Genomic DNA, 15,974 nt, shown 5'->3' on the forward strand with positions numbered 1-15,974 from the left:
CTTGAACTACAATATTACTGCTCAACTGTTTACTAGTATAGTTAACTACTCTCTCATAGAAGCACAAAAAATTCCTCTATCATTTTGTAGCAATATACAAAATTCTTACAAATAAAATGTAATAAAAGAATTAAAATAATCACTGAATTTATTAGTAGCTAATGCATTTGATGAAATACATAATATTTTTAAGCTGATAGAGGGAATAACTTTTAGAGGAAATCTCCAGAGAACATTTTCTATAAATATAATGGATTGTCAAAAAATACTGATACATCGAGAACATAGCTATCATTATATACTTAAAATTGGCAGATTAAATTCATCTCGTATCTTGATAATCCATTTCAAGGATTTATGATTTATATAGTTAAATATGAACATTTTTAGAAAACGTTTTTCCCTTTGTTCTCTTCTTAGTAAAGAAAGGAAGAGTTAATGATGAAACCTTTGTCTGCTTTAGGAGTTTTCACAGGACCAAGACTCATCTACAAATATTTTCTTTATTATACAAGTGGAGACCCAATTGAATGATTCTAAGAATCAAATTTCATATGTACTTTCACGAGTAATGAATTTATTTACTGAAGACTATCAAAGCCAGGAGTGGTACACGTCTTTTTTGAGCCCAATTTCAAAGAACTTTCTACTTTTCTCTCCTGTCTACTTGTTTCTCATTGGCTTAATTTTTACTGAATTTGGGAGTAAAAACACAACCAAAACTTCTTTGTGTGAAACTGCTTACAATTTTCCCTTCAGAATTTACTAACTTCATAAAGCTCCCACCATGAAAACATTATATGTATATTGGGATGATGAAAGTAAATGTCAGATGAGATGGCCCAGCTTATGTACTCCCAAGCATTGCCTGGACAATTCATGCCCACTTTCAAAGAATGAGATGATTAGGTGTTCTTTGAATTTCTCCTTAAATTATGCCACTTGAGCTACCAAGTTCAAGTTATTATAATCAAACGAATAATACATATTTATCTCCAACTGGAGAGTAAAATCTTACATATGGTACAAATAAACTTCTTGGTTTATAGTTACAGATCAAGGCTTTCCAAATATAGTATACTTGAAAATTATCTGATTTTCCAAAAGATACTAAAGTTTTCCTTTCATCTTTGGCAATTCTAAGTGTTCAATGAATGGCAGGCTTGTGGCAGTATTACCATCAACTACTGTGATGTGGAATTAAAAGAAAACATTGATCCATTTCTCAATAAATCATCTAATTTGAATTTTTTATCACTTCTTGGAAGATTTCATGGTATTAGACACATGCTCTCTATCTGGCTTGTTAATTTATGACCACACAGCTGGTCACATTTAGATAAGATGCCAGTAGCCATGGGAAAGGCAGGATCAAACTAACCCCCAGGAAAGAATCTGTGACATTGACCTCACCTGGCGATATTTGATTTATCTGAACACCACACTATCAATCACGTCATTCTTTATGGTGTGAAGATAATAAGGGACAGGTCTATTAGGAGAAAGCAGGATCTGAGATTTACCTTCTACTTGAGTGTAAGGTTTCCACTTGTAGTGCCATCCTCTGAACCGTTTGCTATTGAATTCGGCACACTGCATGGTGCGGAAGTCAACACTATTGTGCGGACATTTCTGACTGTTGCAAAGCTTCATAGTGCGAGTTGAACCCTCACAAAACTTCCCTCCATGTGATGGTCTGGAAAAAATATTTCACAGTTGGAACCTTTACTTTTTTTTGGTTAGGAAGATTGGCCCTGCGCTAACATCTATGCCAACCTTCTTCTCTTTTGTATGTGGGATGCCACCTCAGCATGGCTGATGAGCAGTGTGTAGGTCCTTGCTCAGGATCCGAACCTGCAAACCCTGGGCTGCCGATGTGGAGCACACAAACTTAACCTCTACGCCATTGAGGTGGCCCCTGAAACTTGACATTTTAATAGTACTCATCCCTTCCTTGAAATTTTAGGCTTATTGGAGAGATGGAGCAGATAATGTTAAATTACTTACAGTCACCAATGAGGAAAGTGCATTTCTAAGTCATCATTGGCGTTTTCTCACATATTAACAATATGAGTAGTGTTTTCCTTTTCTATTGCGTGTATTACTTGCAACCCTGGAAGAACAGGTCAGGATGTGGAAAGCGGGTTTGCCTGTATTTGTTCCTCGCTGCCTCCCAGCATCCCTCCGCAGCAGGTGGGGCAAGCATGGCTATTCTCTACAGTCCATAAAGGAGGGGATGACAAAGCGAGGGTGGCGGCTCTCCCAGGATTGCACAGTTGGTAGAAGCACAACTGAGACTGAAGTCTAGCTACTTCGCTTTCCAGATGGAAACTTCTTTCCACTACCAACCTCCTTGTGACAAGGCCAGGACACGGATGGAGTCCAAAGAAGCAGTCACCTTCTGTTGATTGGCGCTGACAGAAAACACCCCCTGCGCACCCCGAGAACTCACGTGCATACATGAATGAGGGCATGTTTGAGGTTCATCCTATCAATGCAGGGGACCTGTTTGGTCTCATGAGGTAAAGACAGGACTAAAATAAGGGTAGTATTTTATATCTTAATCAAATATATGTCCAAAAGGAGGATGTAAAATCCCTTTCATTCCACTGCATTGGTGACTGCTTTTAACATTCTTGTCTTCTAACAGAAGGCCACAATTAGACTACACGTTGTAAAAGTAAATATATTTGATGGAAACCCAAAAATTTGGTTTTCTACTTATATGGATGAATTGTTCTTATTGATTCTTATTTCATTTGTGTTCTCTATACTTTTCTTATGACCTATTTACTTATTTTAGGCAGACCTTTGGTGTTTCACGTAAATGTGGTTAAAACCCCCTTCCTGAATATCACTATTGGGTCTGTTATTTTTGCTCTGGTCAGGTAGTTATAAGCATCTTAAATTACATCAAAGAGATATCACTGTTTAAGAAACGCTTGAGTAAAATGCTTGCTTTCTTAGTGTTTTTTACGGTAATATGTGATGTACAGAATTAATATTACTGAGCTTAGCTACCCACACTGTTGGGAAAGTTCGTAGCATAGAAACTGCTCATTCGTGAGGAGGGAAGTTGGACGTGCTTACTTGGGATTCGTGCACAGGCGCTCTCTGTGAGACACCCCTCCTCCACAGGTTCTGGAGCAAGGAGACCAAGGGGACCAGTCAGACCAATGGCCATGCGTGGGCCTGGGGCCTTCATCACCATATTTCACACACTGCCCTCCGCGGCACCACTGAAAGTTAAAAAAAAGTTGATGTGTCTCATGGTCCAATAGGCGGATTCATCTCTACCGCAAAGCTCAGTCGTGGGGAGTTCGGTAAAATAGGCAGATACTAACATGCCTACCCTCAAGCAGCGTGTAATACAAATAAATTTAATGTCATTTCTTCTTACTTTCTAAACCCAGCACTGTTTTATAAATCCATGTAAAGGGAGGATAAATAGAAAAATCATTTTCTAACATCTGAGCTGCTGGAACTTAACACATTTAATTAAGCAGAGCTGCACGAACATTCAGTCTGCCTGTTCGGCTCTCCGGTGAGGGGACTCTGACCCCTCCTGAAAACAAGGTGCTCTTCATATCTCATTTGCAAAGCAACCTGAGTCTCCGGTAGAAAAGTCCAGCTGGAGGTTCCCTGAGACTCAACACCTTGTCATTTCTGGCTGATGCTCTGTGCTTTCATTTCAAAGCACCTGGGCTCTGAGCGTGGGCTTATTAATTGAAGCAGGTCAGAGGTCACACAGCTTTCTGAGATGAAACAAGCCACACAGAGCTCCACCTGTCCCTACAAGGCTGGAGACGCTGTCGGCTCCCCTGAGTCAAGAGGAGTGCTCATCACTGTCAACGCAACGCTAAAGTCCATGTGGTTTCTCCACGTCCACCACCCATAAAGGCGACACAAGGTCTACCATCGTGTTCAATGACATTGGTTTGGTGTAGACTTCGAGGTTCTTAAAGACTCAGGCCATCTGTTCCAAGGAGGAGAGGCAGATGCTCGCCCCTTGTCGCTGGCCCGTGTGGAGCAGCAGAGCCTGGCCTGTGGGCTGGGCGGGGGGGAGTGGAGTGAAGTCTACTCTTCTCTCCCCAAGTCTAGAGACACCACATTTGTACTGAGAGAAAAATGCTGCTTTTAAAAGAGGCAAAAAACAAGACTTTAACTATTAATTGATGTGAGGTTAAAATACATCAAATAGCTGATATTGGACCATTGTTGACATATAGTAATGGCATTTACAAATGGGTTGATTTAACATTATTTAAGGGAGAAAAATTGAATTTAAAGACATAAGTAATTCTGAGGACTAAATTCTTATCTATTCAATTCAATTCTTTTCTATAAGCAACAAAAAGTCTCTCTTTCATTACCACCTGCTCTCACCCCAGGTGACAGAACAAAGCCCCACAGTCTCTCTGTGCCCCCAGCTCAGTGAGGGGCGTGCATCTGGGAACAGGCACCTGCTCCCCTGATGGGCTCATGAGTGAGAGGGGAGGCCTGGTGTGGAGACAGGGAGGCCAGCTCTCCTGACGTGGGCAGGACCGTGGGGGAGGAGGGAGAAGTCGGGCATGTGCCACGATTGTTTTTGTGTCACTTTTAACAACCATCTGGTCAGAGCTTTCTAATGCCAAAGACAGCAAACACGAAAGCAATAATCAACAAGGTGAATAACTCAGAAAACATTTTGAGATTTTAAAGTCACTCGAAATAATTCCTCTGTTGTCATTATGATTAGGCCAACAATTTGATATAGATTTAGGCTAAATAATTTAATTTTGCTTTTGGTATTTAGGGGTTACTTTAATAAAACTTGGTCTAATTTTATTTAAAATTATACAAAATTTAATTTTTTTCAAAATTTAGGGTTTATCCTTTTATTTCTTAATGTAAGAAGATGACTACATAGATTAGTATTTCCTTTTCTTTGATAAATGATAGCTCACAACACAAATTATTTTCCATTCTGCATTTCCATTTAACAATATATTCTGTGGATCGTTCCACAGAAGTACGTAGACATAGCCCTCATTCTTTGTTGCAGCTACAAAACATTCCATTAGGTGTTTTTTCAACCAGTCCCCTCTTCATGACATTTGCATCATTTCTGATCTTTTGTTACAATAATTATTGCTGCAATTAAAAGTCTTGCAAATTCATCTTTTGCTATTTTTGCCAGTATGTCCTTAAATGACTATCCTTTTAAAAATTATTTTTTAAAAACCTTTCTGAGACTCTAAGGAGAAAGCACTATATCTTCTCCCAAAGAGGCTGGGGGATACACAGGTGCATGTAGATACACAACCACAGACGCACACACACATGCTCACACAATTTTGAGTACAATTTCACGAAGATCACAGAGCTGTTGGGCCCAGCAGTGAGTAGGTCAGGGGTTAAATATACAATATAATTCCCTGTGTTAAATATATAATAAAATTACCATTGAAACCCCATTCAAGTTTCTGAGGACTGTCCCGTGTTTATCATGATTTTAGATTTCGTTGATGGAGAGTGTGGCTTATGAATGAAGGCTTTATCTTAGAAAGCGAGATGGCGTGATGAGGTACACATTCCTGTTGTGACACTGTTCACAGAATCCACATGTCATACATTGTGGAAGCAACACAATAAAGTACAAAATGGACACTGTGGAGTAGAAAATGAGCCTCAATCTCAGCACTGCCAGCTGTGTGACCTGGGGCACATCATTCAAACACTGTGAGCCTGCATGTCCTCCTTAGGGAGACATCATTAGGGATGATAGAAACTACCAGACTGAGTTGTCCTGAAGATCCAATGTAATGACACAGGCCAGGTGCCAGCACCATATTCAATGGAATTACAGTGAGAGCTGGTTTACTTTTATGTAGGGATCTGCTATTATTAAAGAACTAGAATTTGCTTCAACATGTATGTAGGCTGTGCTTCTGACCCCTTGTCTTGGAGTTCTCACGGCATGAACACAGAGGAAACCAGGGTCCTTTTCCGGGATGAGTTCTTGAGTGCACAGTGGGGGCTGCAACAGGCTCACGCTCACACAGTGGTTGTGAGGATTAAATGTACATAATGTACTAAGTATAGAGCTTGGCATTAAAAAAGGCAATAAATCTCAGTCAAGTCTACTGCCATGCGCAGTCACATGGAGCCTCAATGGCAGCAGCAGGGGGGAGGGAAACAGGTTTCCATCCAAGAGAAAAGTGCAGAGAAACAGGACAGTACTCGCCAGACATCTAGAACTCACAGCTGCTCTGGAATTTTCTAAGAATTGAGATATTGACTTCCGGTAGTGCACAATTCTAAAGCAGTAAACCTCACAGGCACAGGTGAACCAATAATAGATGAAGACACAGCTAACACCCACATTACAAGAGGCTCTGATGCTCCTCCCACCATGGCCACTGAGCAGCCACGTGACCCCGGGCAGAACACGTTCTTGCTGTGTAATTTGTAGGCACTTATTCTGGCTTAACATGCCCTAATTATTTTCAACATGAAGGAAAAAGCTATATTTAGAAACATAAGGGAAAATAATATGAAATATCACTGAAAATCAATTTAACTGTGCTCTCAAAGTAAACAAAATGTAGCAAGAATTTAGGGGTTATTTTGAGGAAGCAGCACAGCTACAACATTACCCAGAGGAGAAACAGCTCATGGCCGTAAAGGAAGCAGGGCTCCTGGAGGGCCAACCCAAGCCTGCGTGAGCAGAAACTTAAGGGCAACCATGCAAAGTCTGCCAGTCTTTCAAGAGATGACATAATTTTGCAAACTATCAACTGAAGAATAAATTTTTATCAATTCTGTGTAGAAAATGATGATCATCTGCAGCTTAATACTCAGGTAAATTCCTGGGCTTTGTGCGACAATTGGTACTTCCGCCTTGTAGTACCTCAGCATATCCATTTTTTCTTTCAAGAAACTGAAAGCATTTTTATTAGCTTTTTTTTTGTCATGGATTAATTTACATGCTGCCTATATCACTAGAAGGATTTAATTACCAATCTCTCTGTCTTTGAAGGACTGAAAATAAGCATATTAAGGTGTGCAGGATGAATGGTTGTTGGCTGTTTTTTCAAGTAAGTTTACCTCATTTCTCCAGCCAGCATTGCAATAATTTAACATAAGAATACATATTAGCAATGTTTGTTAACATTTTTAAATCCTTTCTGTTCATGATCACATTTAAATATATTTAGGATTTGATAAATTTGTTTGGAAATTTAAACATAATAGATCAATGATATTTAGGCATACATTTCCCTTTCACATTCATTAGTATTATTAATAAGTTCAGATATATAGAACCAAGATGGTTACAGTGACAATCTGGGTCCAATATATTTATATCTTTATCAAGAGTCTTTTATATTCTGAAAAAAAATGCAATCACAGATTAAATCAAAAGGATCAAAATATTACTCTTGAGTGTTAAGATCATTTATTTTTTTAAGTTTCAAGGACAAAATTATCATTCTCTACCAGTTAGTAATAAATATGCTGTCTGCTGTATTTCTTCCTTTCCCTACCATAGCTTCTCTCTTTTTTTAAAGTAGCAACAATAGGTCAAAATGGTCTACTCCAGGATCTTCAAATCGATGCTCTGCAGCTTTAACAGGACTTCTTAATGCTGGTTCTTTACATGGCTAAATGGTGGTCAAGGGTTTAATGTTTCCCCTTATTAAACAGATTCCATCATCACCTGTTGCCTGATATCTATGTCTATTAATTCCAGATAGCTCATCAACTATATCATCGGAAAAGTGACAAAAGGAGTCATCTTCATAGCATCAATATAAATTAAGCGCGATCTTTTGACACAAGTGCAGGTACGCACGTATATATGAGAAAGATGAGCTTGAAAAATACCAATGCAAGAGGAGAAAAAATGCGTGGATTGAAAGATTCTGACATCTGAATATGATGCATGTACCTAAGATTAGCTTCTTACCATGTCATGCCCACAAATAGTGCCTTCTGCTGCTGGCATAAACTTAGTCTCACATTTCCTACCAATCCGGTGGCACCACAGGGCTTTACAGATATCCTAGAAGGGGAAAAAAGTCATTAGTATTATAAATGGTCTATATATCTATAATAAAATATCACTGGAAAATTTACGGGAAAAATAATTATACAAATTAAAAGCTGACATCTACTTAGCAGTAGATGCATATGACAGAGTGAAGACTCAGAAGACTCATGTTATAAACTTGGTTCAAGTTAATTCCATCCCTGAAACTTTATTTGTATTTATTCATCATAAATTTAACAAAATTGTATTTTCTAAATTAAAAAGTAAAGTATGCTTAATCCAGACGTTGCAGAAAACTACAAAAACTTAAACAATAAAACTTAACATTTTATAAGTTTTTTCTTGACTCCACCTTCCACTAAACCTCTCCAAGTCTGAATCCTCACCTCCAAATAAAGATGTTTATTCAACTTGCTGGCTTGTCCATCCATCCATCCACCCATCCTTCCATCCATCTATCCATTCACCCATCCACCATCCCCAGGCCTTTGATGAAGGCCTAGAACATGCCAGGTGCCTTGCTAGGTGAGAAGTTCCATAGGGAATGTGACCCAGAGCTACCCTGTGGAGCTTGGTCTTACAGGGATAAATTTGCTGTAAATCACGATATGGTGCACGTGGGAAGAGGGGCCCCTACAGAGGGAAGAACAGAGGGCAGGGCGAGCCCGTCAGAAGGAGAAAGGGCTTTGCCTGGAGGACTCAGGGAAGGAGTCAGAAAAGATGAGATGTCTGAGCCAGCTCTTTATACACTATAAAAGCCACTCAAGTGTAAGAAATTATTTTCACTTTCATATTCTTTTGAGCCCAAAGGAATGTCTTAGCGAAGGGCAAACAGTAGGACTCATGAAATGATGGAAACTTCAGGAATTCTGGTGGCAGCTTCGACTGCACGTGAAGAAAAGCTTTCTTAAATTATCTGCACAACTGTTCTGAATATTTGAACAAGTGCTGCACTATTTCCCAAGATATTTGACGGCTGCATCTACTGGATGGTTTGTACTATAAAGAAAATGCAACACAGAAAAACTTGAACATAGTTCTCCTTGAAAGACGGCATTTCACTGCATTTGTACTTTCATTCCCCATTTCAGTCATGTTAAAAGAGGAGCTCACATGGAGGTTTTCTGCATTGTGTGAGTCATCTCATGAAGGGTTTTATTTTTAATAATCCATGTTAATGTTGCCTTCATAAAACTAGTTCTCAAATCACCTCTCTACATTGAATTATGTATTTAGAAGTTACGGTATTTGTTAAAGACACAGTCTTATATTTTTTTCTGCTTGTTCTCTCTCACTAATAAGCTTTTGGGAACTTGGAACGTTAAGAAGTATATTTTAGATGTTTTAATTCGGATATCAATTACTTTTATTCTGAGGTATTCATGATAATCTCCTATGGTCGCAACTACGGTTCCACTAAATTTCATTTTCCTGCGAGTCCTCCAGGATCATTAAACACTATTGAGGTAAACGTGTCACGCTGGTGGTTAGTGCTCTGCCTGGCTCTCACAACATTAATTGGCATGCTGTGTTGGGGGCCTCTGTTCTTTGTCAGAATGGTATTTACAGATCAGAGCCATATGAAGACCTCAAGGAATCCATAAAAGCAGGGGCCCGAGTGTCTGTAACTCTCCCAAGTGACAACTGGAAAGCTCCGTTTGCTTGCGGGAATGACAACTTGATACAATACCAGGATATAAATAAAGCTCCCTTGAAATTGGAGCTCCTGGACCCCAAAGCTCAACATCCGGGTGGCAACATGGTGGATCAGAACCAGAGTCTGGCCAGAGATGCGGAGTAGACATACCTGTGCTTGAGTGGTGGCTCATAGAGACTGACTGGATGGATGGGGCATAGAGACCTCTGGGTTCAGGAGGCTGGGTATACACACATGAACAAATGAATGCGTGGATGGATGAACAAATGAATGGGTGGATGGAAAGAAGCAGCTGCTCTGTGGTTAGGTCAGCAGGGAGACAGCCACAGTGGTCCAGTAGAAAGTTTGGGCTTCTGAGAAGGTAGGCAGATCCGATGTGGATCAGAAGGGCAGATCTGGGCAGACAGGACCCCAATGTCCTCCCTGTATGCTTGAGGATGACAAAACTCAATCATCGACTTGTCCTGGGAGCTAAATCAAGTGTTTGCAGGTAACATGCCCGACTCAGGGCCTGGCATCTAACAGGCACCAAACCAGTGTCTGTTTCCTTTCTCACTTCAAGGCTGTGAGGAGACTCCGGCACAACCACAGCTCTCAGTCTTAGGGAGAGAGTGATACTAATTCATGGGGTCATTTCAAAGATTATCCAAGATGACATAAAACAAAAGGTGTTTTAAAATCTTAAATTATTTTTATATATTTGTCACTGGTACCTGGTGCAATGCTCAGTACCTAGCTGCCTTTCAATAAATGCTTTCTGAGTGAGTTGATTACATGTTAGTTTGTTCCTGTGGAAGGCATGGACAGGATGAGCAGGAATGTTTCTAGTGTAAAATGGAATTAATGATCAGTGAATTGTGATCATAAAAACATCTAAGACAACTTAAAAGGGCATTTTACTATGTTAAGATACCAGGTCTAGACTCTACCATTCAGAGTATTTTCAGAATGTTCTCACATTGCAGTTTTTTGGAACATAATGCAGAATAAAGAAATACAGATGGAAGATACTATTAAAGGCAATGGTTTGCAACTTTTCTAAGTATAAAACTCTCAAACATTGGATGCTGGTGATAGCCCACCACTAAAACACGTGATCCACTAACTCAGTCTATGCCTGTGTGTTTCAGCCTCTTCCTGGAACCTGCTCAATCCCCAATTCCAGTCTTCCAGGTAGAAATAAAGTTAGAAGGGCCTTGAAATATCATAAAAGTCATGTTACTGTTTTTCAACATATCGAAAAGCATTTGAGCCCCTGGTACCCTACAGATGTAATTATCTGTCATTTAATAAAAACATGACATTCTATGCTGGAAAACAAATAAAAATTCTAGTATCTCAAAGAATTTGATAATAAAATGAAAACTAAGCCACGACCAAACAACCAAACACTGATTACTCCTTCTCACTTTTATCATACTTTGACTTAACTGCTAACTTCTGGAGAAACGTACAATGATTGTATTAAATTAAGCATTATTGTTATAGGTCATTACATTCTTAATGAAACTTCAGGGTCCCCTTGGAACAAAGAGCCCATTAAATCACGGTTCTAGGGCCAGGGAGCTGGAATGCAGACGTGCTGGGCATGGTGGGAGCTCCCAATTTAACAACAGTACCCAGGACACTAAGGTGATCAAATTTCAAAGTAATTCTGGCAGCTTGTATTTCAGACTGCAGGGTCAGACCACCAAGCAATGCTGATGAAGCAGAATAGGTGCTTGATAAAGACACAATGTTTATAATAATTAATATTTAACTCAGGAAGAAAAAAGTGGAAGCCCATGTAGAGAGTTCTCTCTTGCTTTCATCTTTGTAGCTAAGGAATACTATCTTTAATGAAGGCTCTTGCTTACTCTTTTATCCCATAATTTAAGAGCTATATTCACAAAGACCCACTTCAATAATACTGACTCGGTTAAGTTTAACATCATAACCTAACACCCTAAATAAAGCCAACGTTTTCATATGACTGGGTTGAAAACTTATTGTGGCATTTCCATATTGTGAACAGAGTGCCCCTGGATTCATTTTCTCAAATGAATTAGTATTCCGTATTAGACTCTCTAAAAATACACACTGAAAATGCATTTACAAATACTGTTATAATGGGATAAACAATTTATTGCAATTATTTATTCTTCAAGTAGTGGGGTGCTTTTATCTCTATTTCTCATTATCATTATAAAAGGCATCAGTGGACAGAGAACTCCATGGCCATATATGTGTGTGAATTTATACACAAGTGTGTAAGCACTTACATATGCTTACATACATACATGCACACCAAATGCACACTCATTTACTCAAGAGAAGGATGTATAGGCATTTGCCTTATCTATTAACTTTTCAAACTAAATCGCACATGGTACTTAAAAGAGATTCGTCTCTTTCTGAAGTATCACCCATCCATCTATCACTCTGCTCAGCATATTTTTATTTATGTGCCAAGTGCTGGTTTAGGCACTGGGTAATTTGCTTGTTATTTATTATTTTATATTCTCCCATCAGAAGATTTCTGGATGTTTACCTTTCAACCTAATAAAATAGATCAATTTCATAAAATTCCAGTAGGAATTCACTTAAAAAATTAAATTTCATAGTTGAAAATGTCCCGCGTTGCTTCAATTCACATGGGAAATAATGAACCTAATCGCCACACCACACCTAAATTTGAGATTCAGTATATTAGAGATGCTGGTCATACAGACAGAATTTAACTTATACAAGCACAGGTCAATTTTATTTGTGTTGCAGAACAATTTTACATCATAGGAAATGAGCTGACATTATTGATTTTGATGAGTGTATCTTTTTAAAAATTTCAAAATATATTTCCTCTACTCTCCATGATGAGGTAACGGGTAACTGGCTCACTTTTCTACATACAAAACCCATAAAACTGGACAAAATACATGGGCCAATTGTTTTAGACTTTTGCAATGGGAAACACATGATCCTCAAGAGAAGGGTAATTCATAAGGTAAGTGTCACCTTTGTCCCAGCTATTTGCCTGGGAGCACTTTGCTGACCCTGGTGCAGAGAGATGGATCACAGGCAGATGACAGCAGTCTCACTGAATGGAGGATACAGAGATTGGAGTTGAGGCCTGCAGAAGTAGCTGGAATTTGTGGGAATGGGACCAGAAAGGAAAAAGCTGTGTTGAGTAGGGGGCTCCAGATGCCTACGTGAAGATTTCCTGCAGATCTATATCTGAGGGATGAACAGCTGACGCACAGGATGAGACTCCATGTGGTCTAGCAGAGGGCAGCAGGTGCAGGCTGAAAGCTGATAAGGGCTGGAAGACAGAGGTTGCACAGTGCTGGAAGACATCAGAATTCTGGCCCACACAGAGTGGAGACACCTCAGTGAGCCTCCTGGGCATCCAGCGGAGAGCCTGAAGTCCATGCCACATGAGTAAGAACTACAACAAGAGTATAGGCTATACTCCAGGGCTAAGGAAAAATGGAGATAGATGAACACTAAAGAAGAATAAAACAAAACCTCACAGTATCAAAAGGATTCACTTATTATAATAATATAAATATATATAACATAAAATAATGATGTCTTATGATATGTTATAAATATATTCAAGGCTATAAAGGAAAAAATGGACATAATGAATGAACAAAAGGGAAATTTCAGTAAGGAAATTCATAGACTATAAAAAAAGAGCCAAATGGTAAGTCTGGAACTGAAACTTAAAATAAGCCAAAGTTATAGTCTGTTGAATTGTCTAAATGAATGACTTGAAATGGTAGAAGGAAGATACAACAATGATCAGTTTTGTATCAGAAACTACTGAGTCCAGGTGAAAATGAAATAATATCTTTAAAGTATCTAAAGGAAGAAAAAAATAAAGAAAAAGCTGTTTAGAATTCTAAATTCATAAAAACTAGTCTTCAAAACTGAAGGTGAATTAATGACATTTGCAGATTTAAAAAAAAAGATATTTTGTGGCCAACAGATCTGTGCTACAAGAAATGCTAAAGGAAGTTCTTCAGGCCCTAAGGAAATGATACAATTTGGAACTGCTCTATAAGAAAGAATGTATACTAAATGGTAAATACATGGGTAAATATAAAAGATGATTTATTTATATCTATTTTTTTAATTTAAAAGCTACTGACTATTTTAAAACAAAAATTATAACATTATATCATGTGGCTTCTATTGTGCATAGAAACGAAATACATAATGACAATAATACAAAATGTGGAAGAGGGATACAGGCACTTACTTGTTGTAAGGATCTTGCATTTCACATAAAGTGAAACCATGTTAATTTTACACATATTGTAAATTAAGGATGCAGCTGTAATCTCTAAAGCAATCACTAAAAATTAATACAAGGAGGTATAGCTAAAAAGAACATCAAGGCAAAAAATAGACTTAAAAAAGAAGTTTAATCCAAAAGGAAACAGAGAAATAAAAAAGAAATAAGAATAATAGGAAAACAATATCAAAATGGTGGACTTAAATCCACTAAGTCAAAAATAACATTAAATATTAATGGATTAAATACTCTAGTTAAAGTTAGAGATGGTTCAACTGGATAGAAAAGCAATACCAAATTAAAGGACGTTAACAACAGACACATTTTATATAAAAACACAGATAAACTGAAAGTAAAAGAGTAGAAGAACATATTATGCAAAGGGTATTCTTAAATAAGCTGACGTGGTTATAGTACTGTCAGATAAAGTAGAATTCAAGAAAAGTAACATTGCCAACAATAAAAAAGGATAACTTTTAATAATGAAAGAGTCAGGAAGACATAATAATCCTAAATGTATATGCAGCTACTAATGCAGCTGCAAAACACACAAAGCAAAAACTAATAGAACTAAAGGAAGAAACTGAAAAATACACAATCACTGTTAGAGATCCTAACACTCATATCTATGAAATTGACATAGCCAGTAGCAAATGTCAGGGAGGATATAAAAGATATAAATGATATATCAAACAAATCAACAAAATAAATATTTCTAGAAGACTACACCCAACCACTGCAGAATTGACATTCATTCCAAACGGCCACTGAATGTTCTCCAAGACAGACCAAACGCTGGGCTATGAAATACATTTCAACAAATTTTAAAAGTATACTTATATAGATATTCTCTGAACAAAATTCACCTAAATTAGAAATAAAAATTAATAAGCTATCTAGAAAATCATCAATTATTTAGTAATTAAATAATATACTTCCAAATAATACAAGATTTAAAGAAAAATAACCACTTAAATTAAAAAAATATTTTATGCTTAATAAAACCAAAAATCCAACAGTAAAAATTTTCAGGATTTAGCTAGTATGTTGCTTAGAAAAAAATTAATAGCTTTAAATATAGCTAAATGGTTATATTAGGAAAAGAAGGAAGTTTTAAAGTTAATAATCCAAGTTTATCCTTTAAAAAGCAAGAAAAATAAAGACACGTTAAGCCTTGAAACATAATAAAGACAAAACAGAAATTAATAAAATAGAAAAGAATCCAACAACATTTTTTTAAAAATTAACAAAGCCAAATATTGAAAGGATTAATTAATCTGGTAAACTCCTAGTTAGACTGATCAAGGAAAAGAATATAAAGAAGCACATATCACCATTATTAGGAATAAAAGGGGAAATATCAGTATAGATCCTACAATCATTAAAGGGATGAATGAGAATATTACAAGGAACTTTTTGGTAAAAAATCAAGAACCTAGATGAAACGGACAAATTCATTGGAAAAGCTCTCTTGTGTCACTTTTGATTTTATTTTTCCAATGAATTTGATCAGCCTACCAGGAATTTCTTCTAAATAACCCTATATATGTTACTGTAGTTGAATAAGTAATTACAAAAACCTTCTCACAGACAGAACTCACTAGTAAATTCTAACAAACATTTGAGAAAAAAATAATACCAATCTTGTATAAGCTCTTCAAGAATACAAAGAAATAGAAAATACTTTCAACTCATTTTCTGAGGTCAGCATAATTCTGATATAAATTCTTGAAAGGTAATTATAAGACAACAAGATTTCTATATAATATCACTTAAGATCACAGATGTAGAAATCCTGAACAAAATATTCCCAAATCAAATCAACAAAATATAAAAATGAGTAATAGATTATGAGCAAGCAGGATTATCCCAGGAATGCAGAGTGGCTTAACATTCAAAAATCAATGAAAAAAAATTAAAACCTATCAACATAACTCACCACATTAACAGAATAAAAGAGCAAAACAATATAACTATATCAATAGATGCAGAAAAAAACATTT

At 37.3% G+C, this 15,974-nt stretch overlaps 1 protein-coding gene across 3 annotated transcripts in view; it reads right to left on the reverse strand.

Moving 5' to 3' along the window:
• Window positions 1-15,974, reverse strand: part of ADAMTS16 (ADAM metallopeptidase with thrombospondin type 1 motif 16) — a 155,060-nt gene that overhangs the window by 73,678 nt on the left and 65,408 nt on the right. For all 3 annotated transcript variants that reach the window (XM_070587238.1, XM_008518866.2, XM_070587240.1), the window contains exons 11-13: window positions 7,952-8,047; window positions 3,091-3,239; window positions 1,524-1,696 (exon numbers count right to left, since the gene is read on the reverse strand). In XM_070587238.1, coding sequence (XP_070443339.1) covers window positions 1,524-1,696; window positions 3,091-3,239; window positions 7,952-8,047 — 418 coding nt within the window. The remainder of the gene's footprint in view (window positions 1-1,523; window positions 1,697-3,090; window positions 3,240-7,951; window positions 8,048-15,974) is intronic.

Source organism: Equus przewalskii, chromosome 20 (assembly GCF_037783145.1).
Source record: "Equus przewalskii isolate Varuska chromosome 20, EquPr2, whole genome shotgun sequence".
Taxonomy (NCBI): Eukaryota; Metazoa; Chordata; class Mammalia; order Perissodactyla; family Equidae; genus Equus; species Equus przewalskii.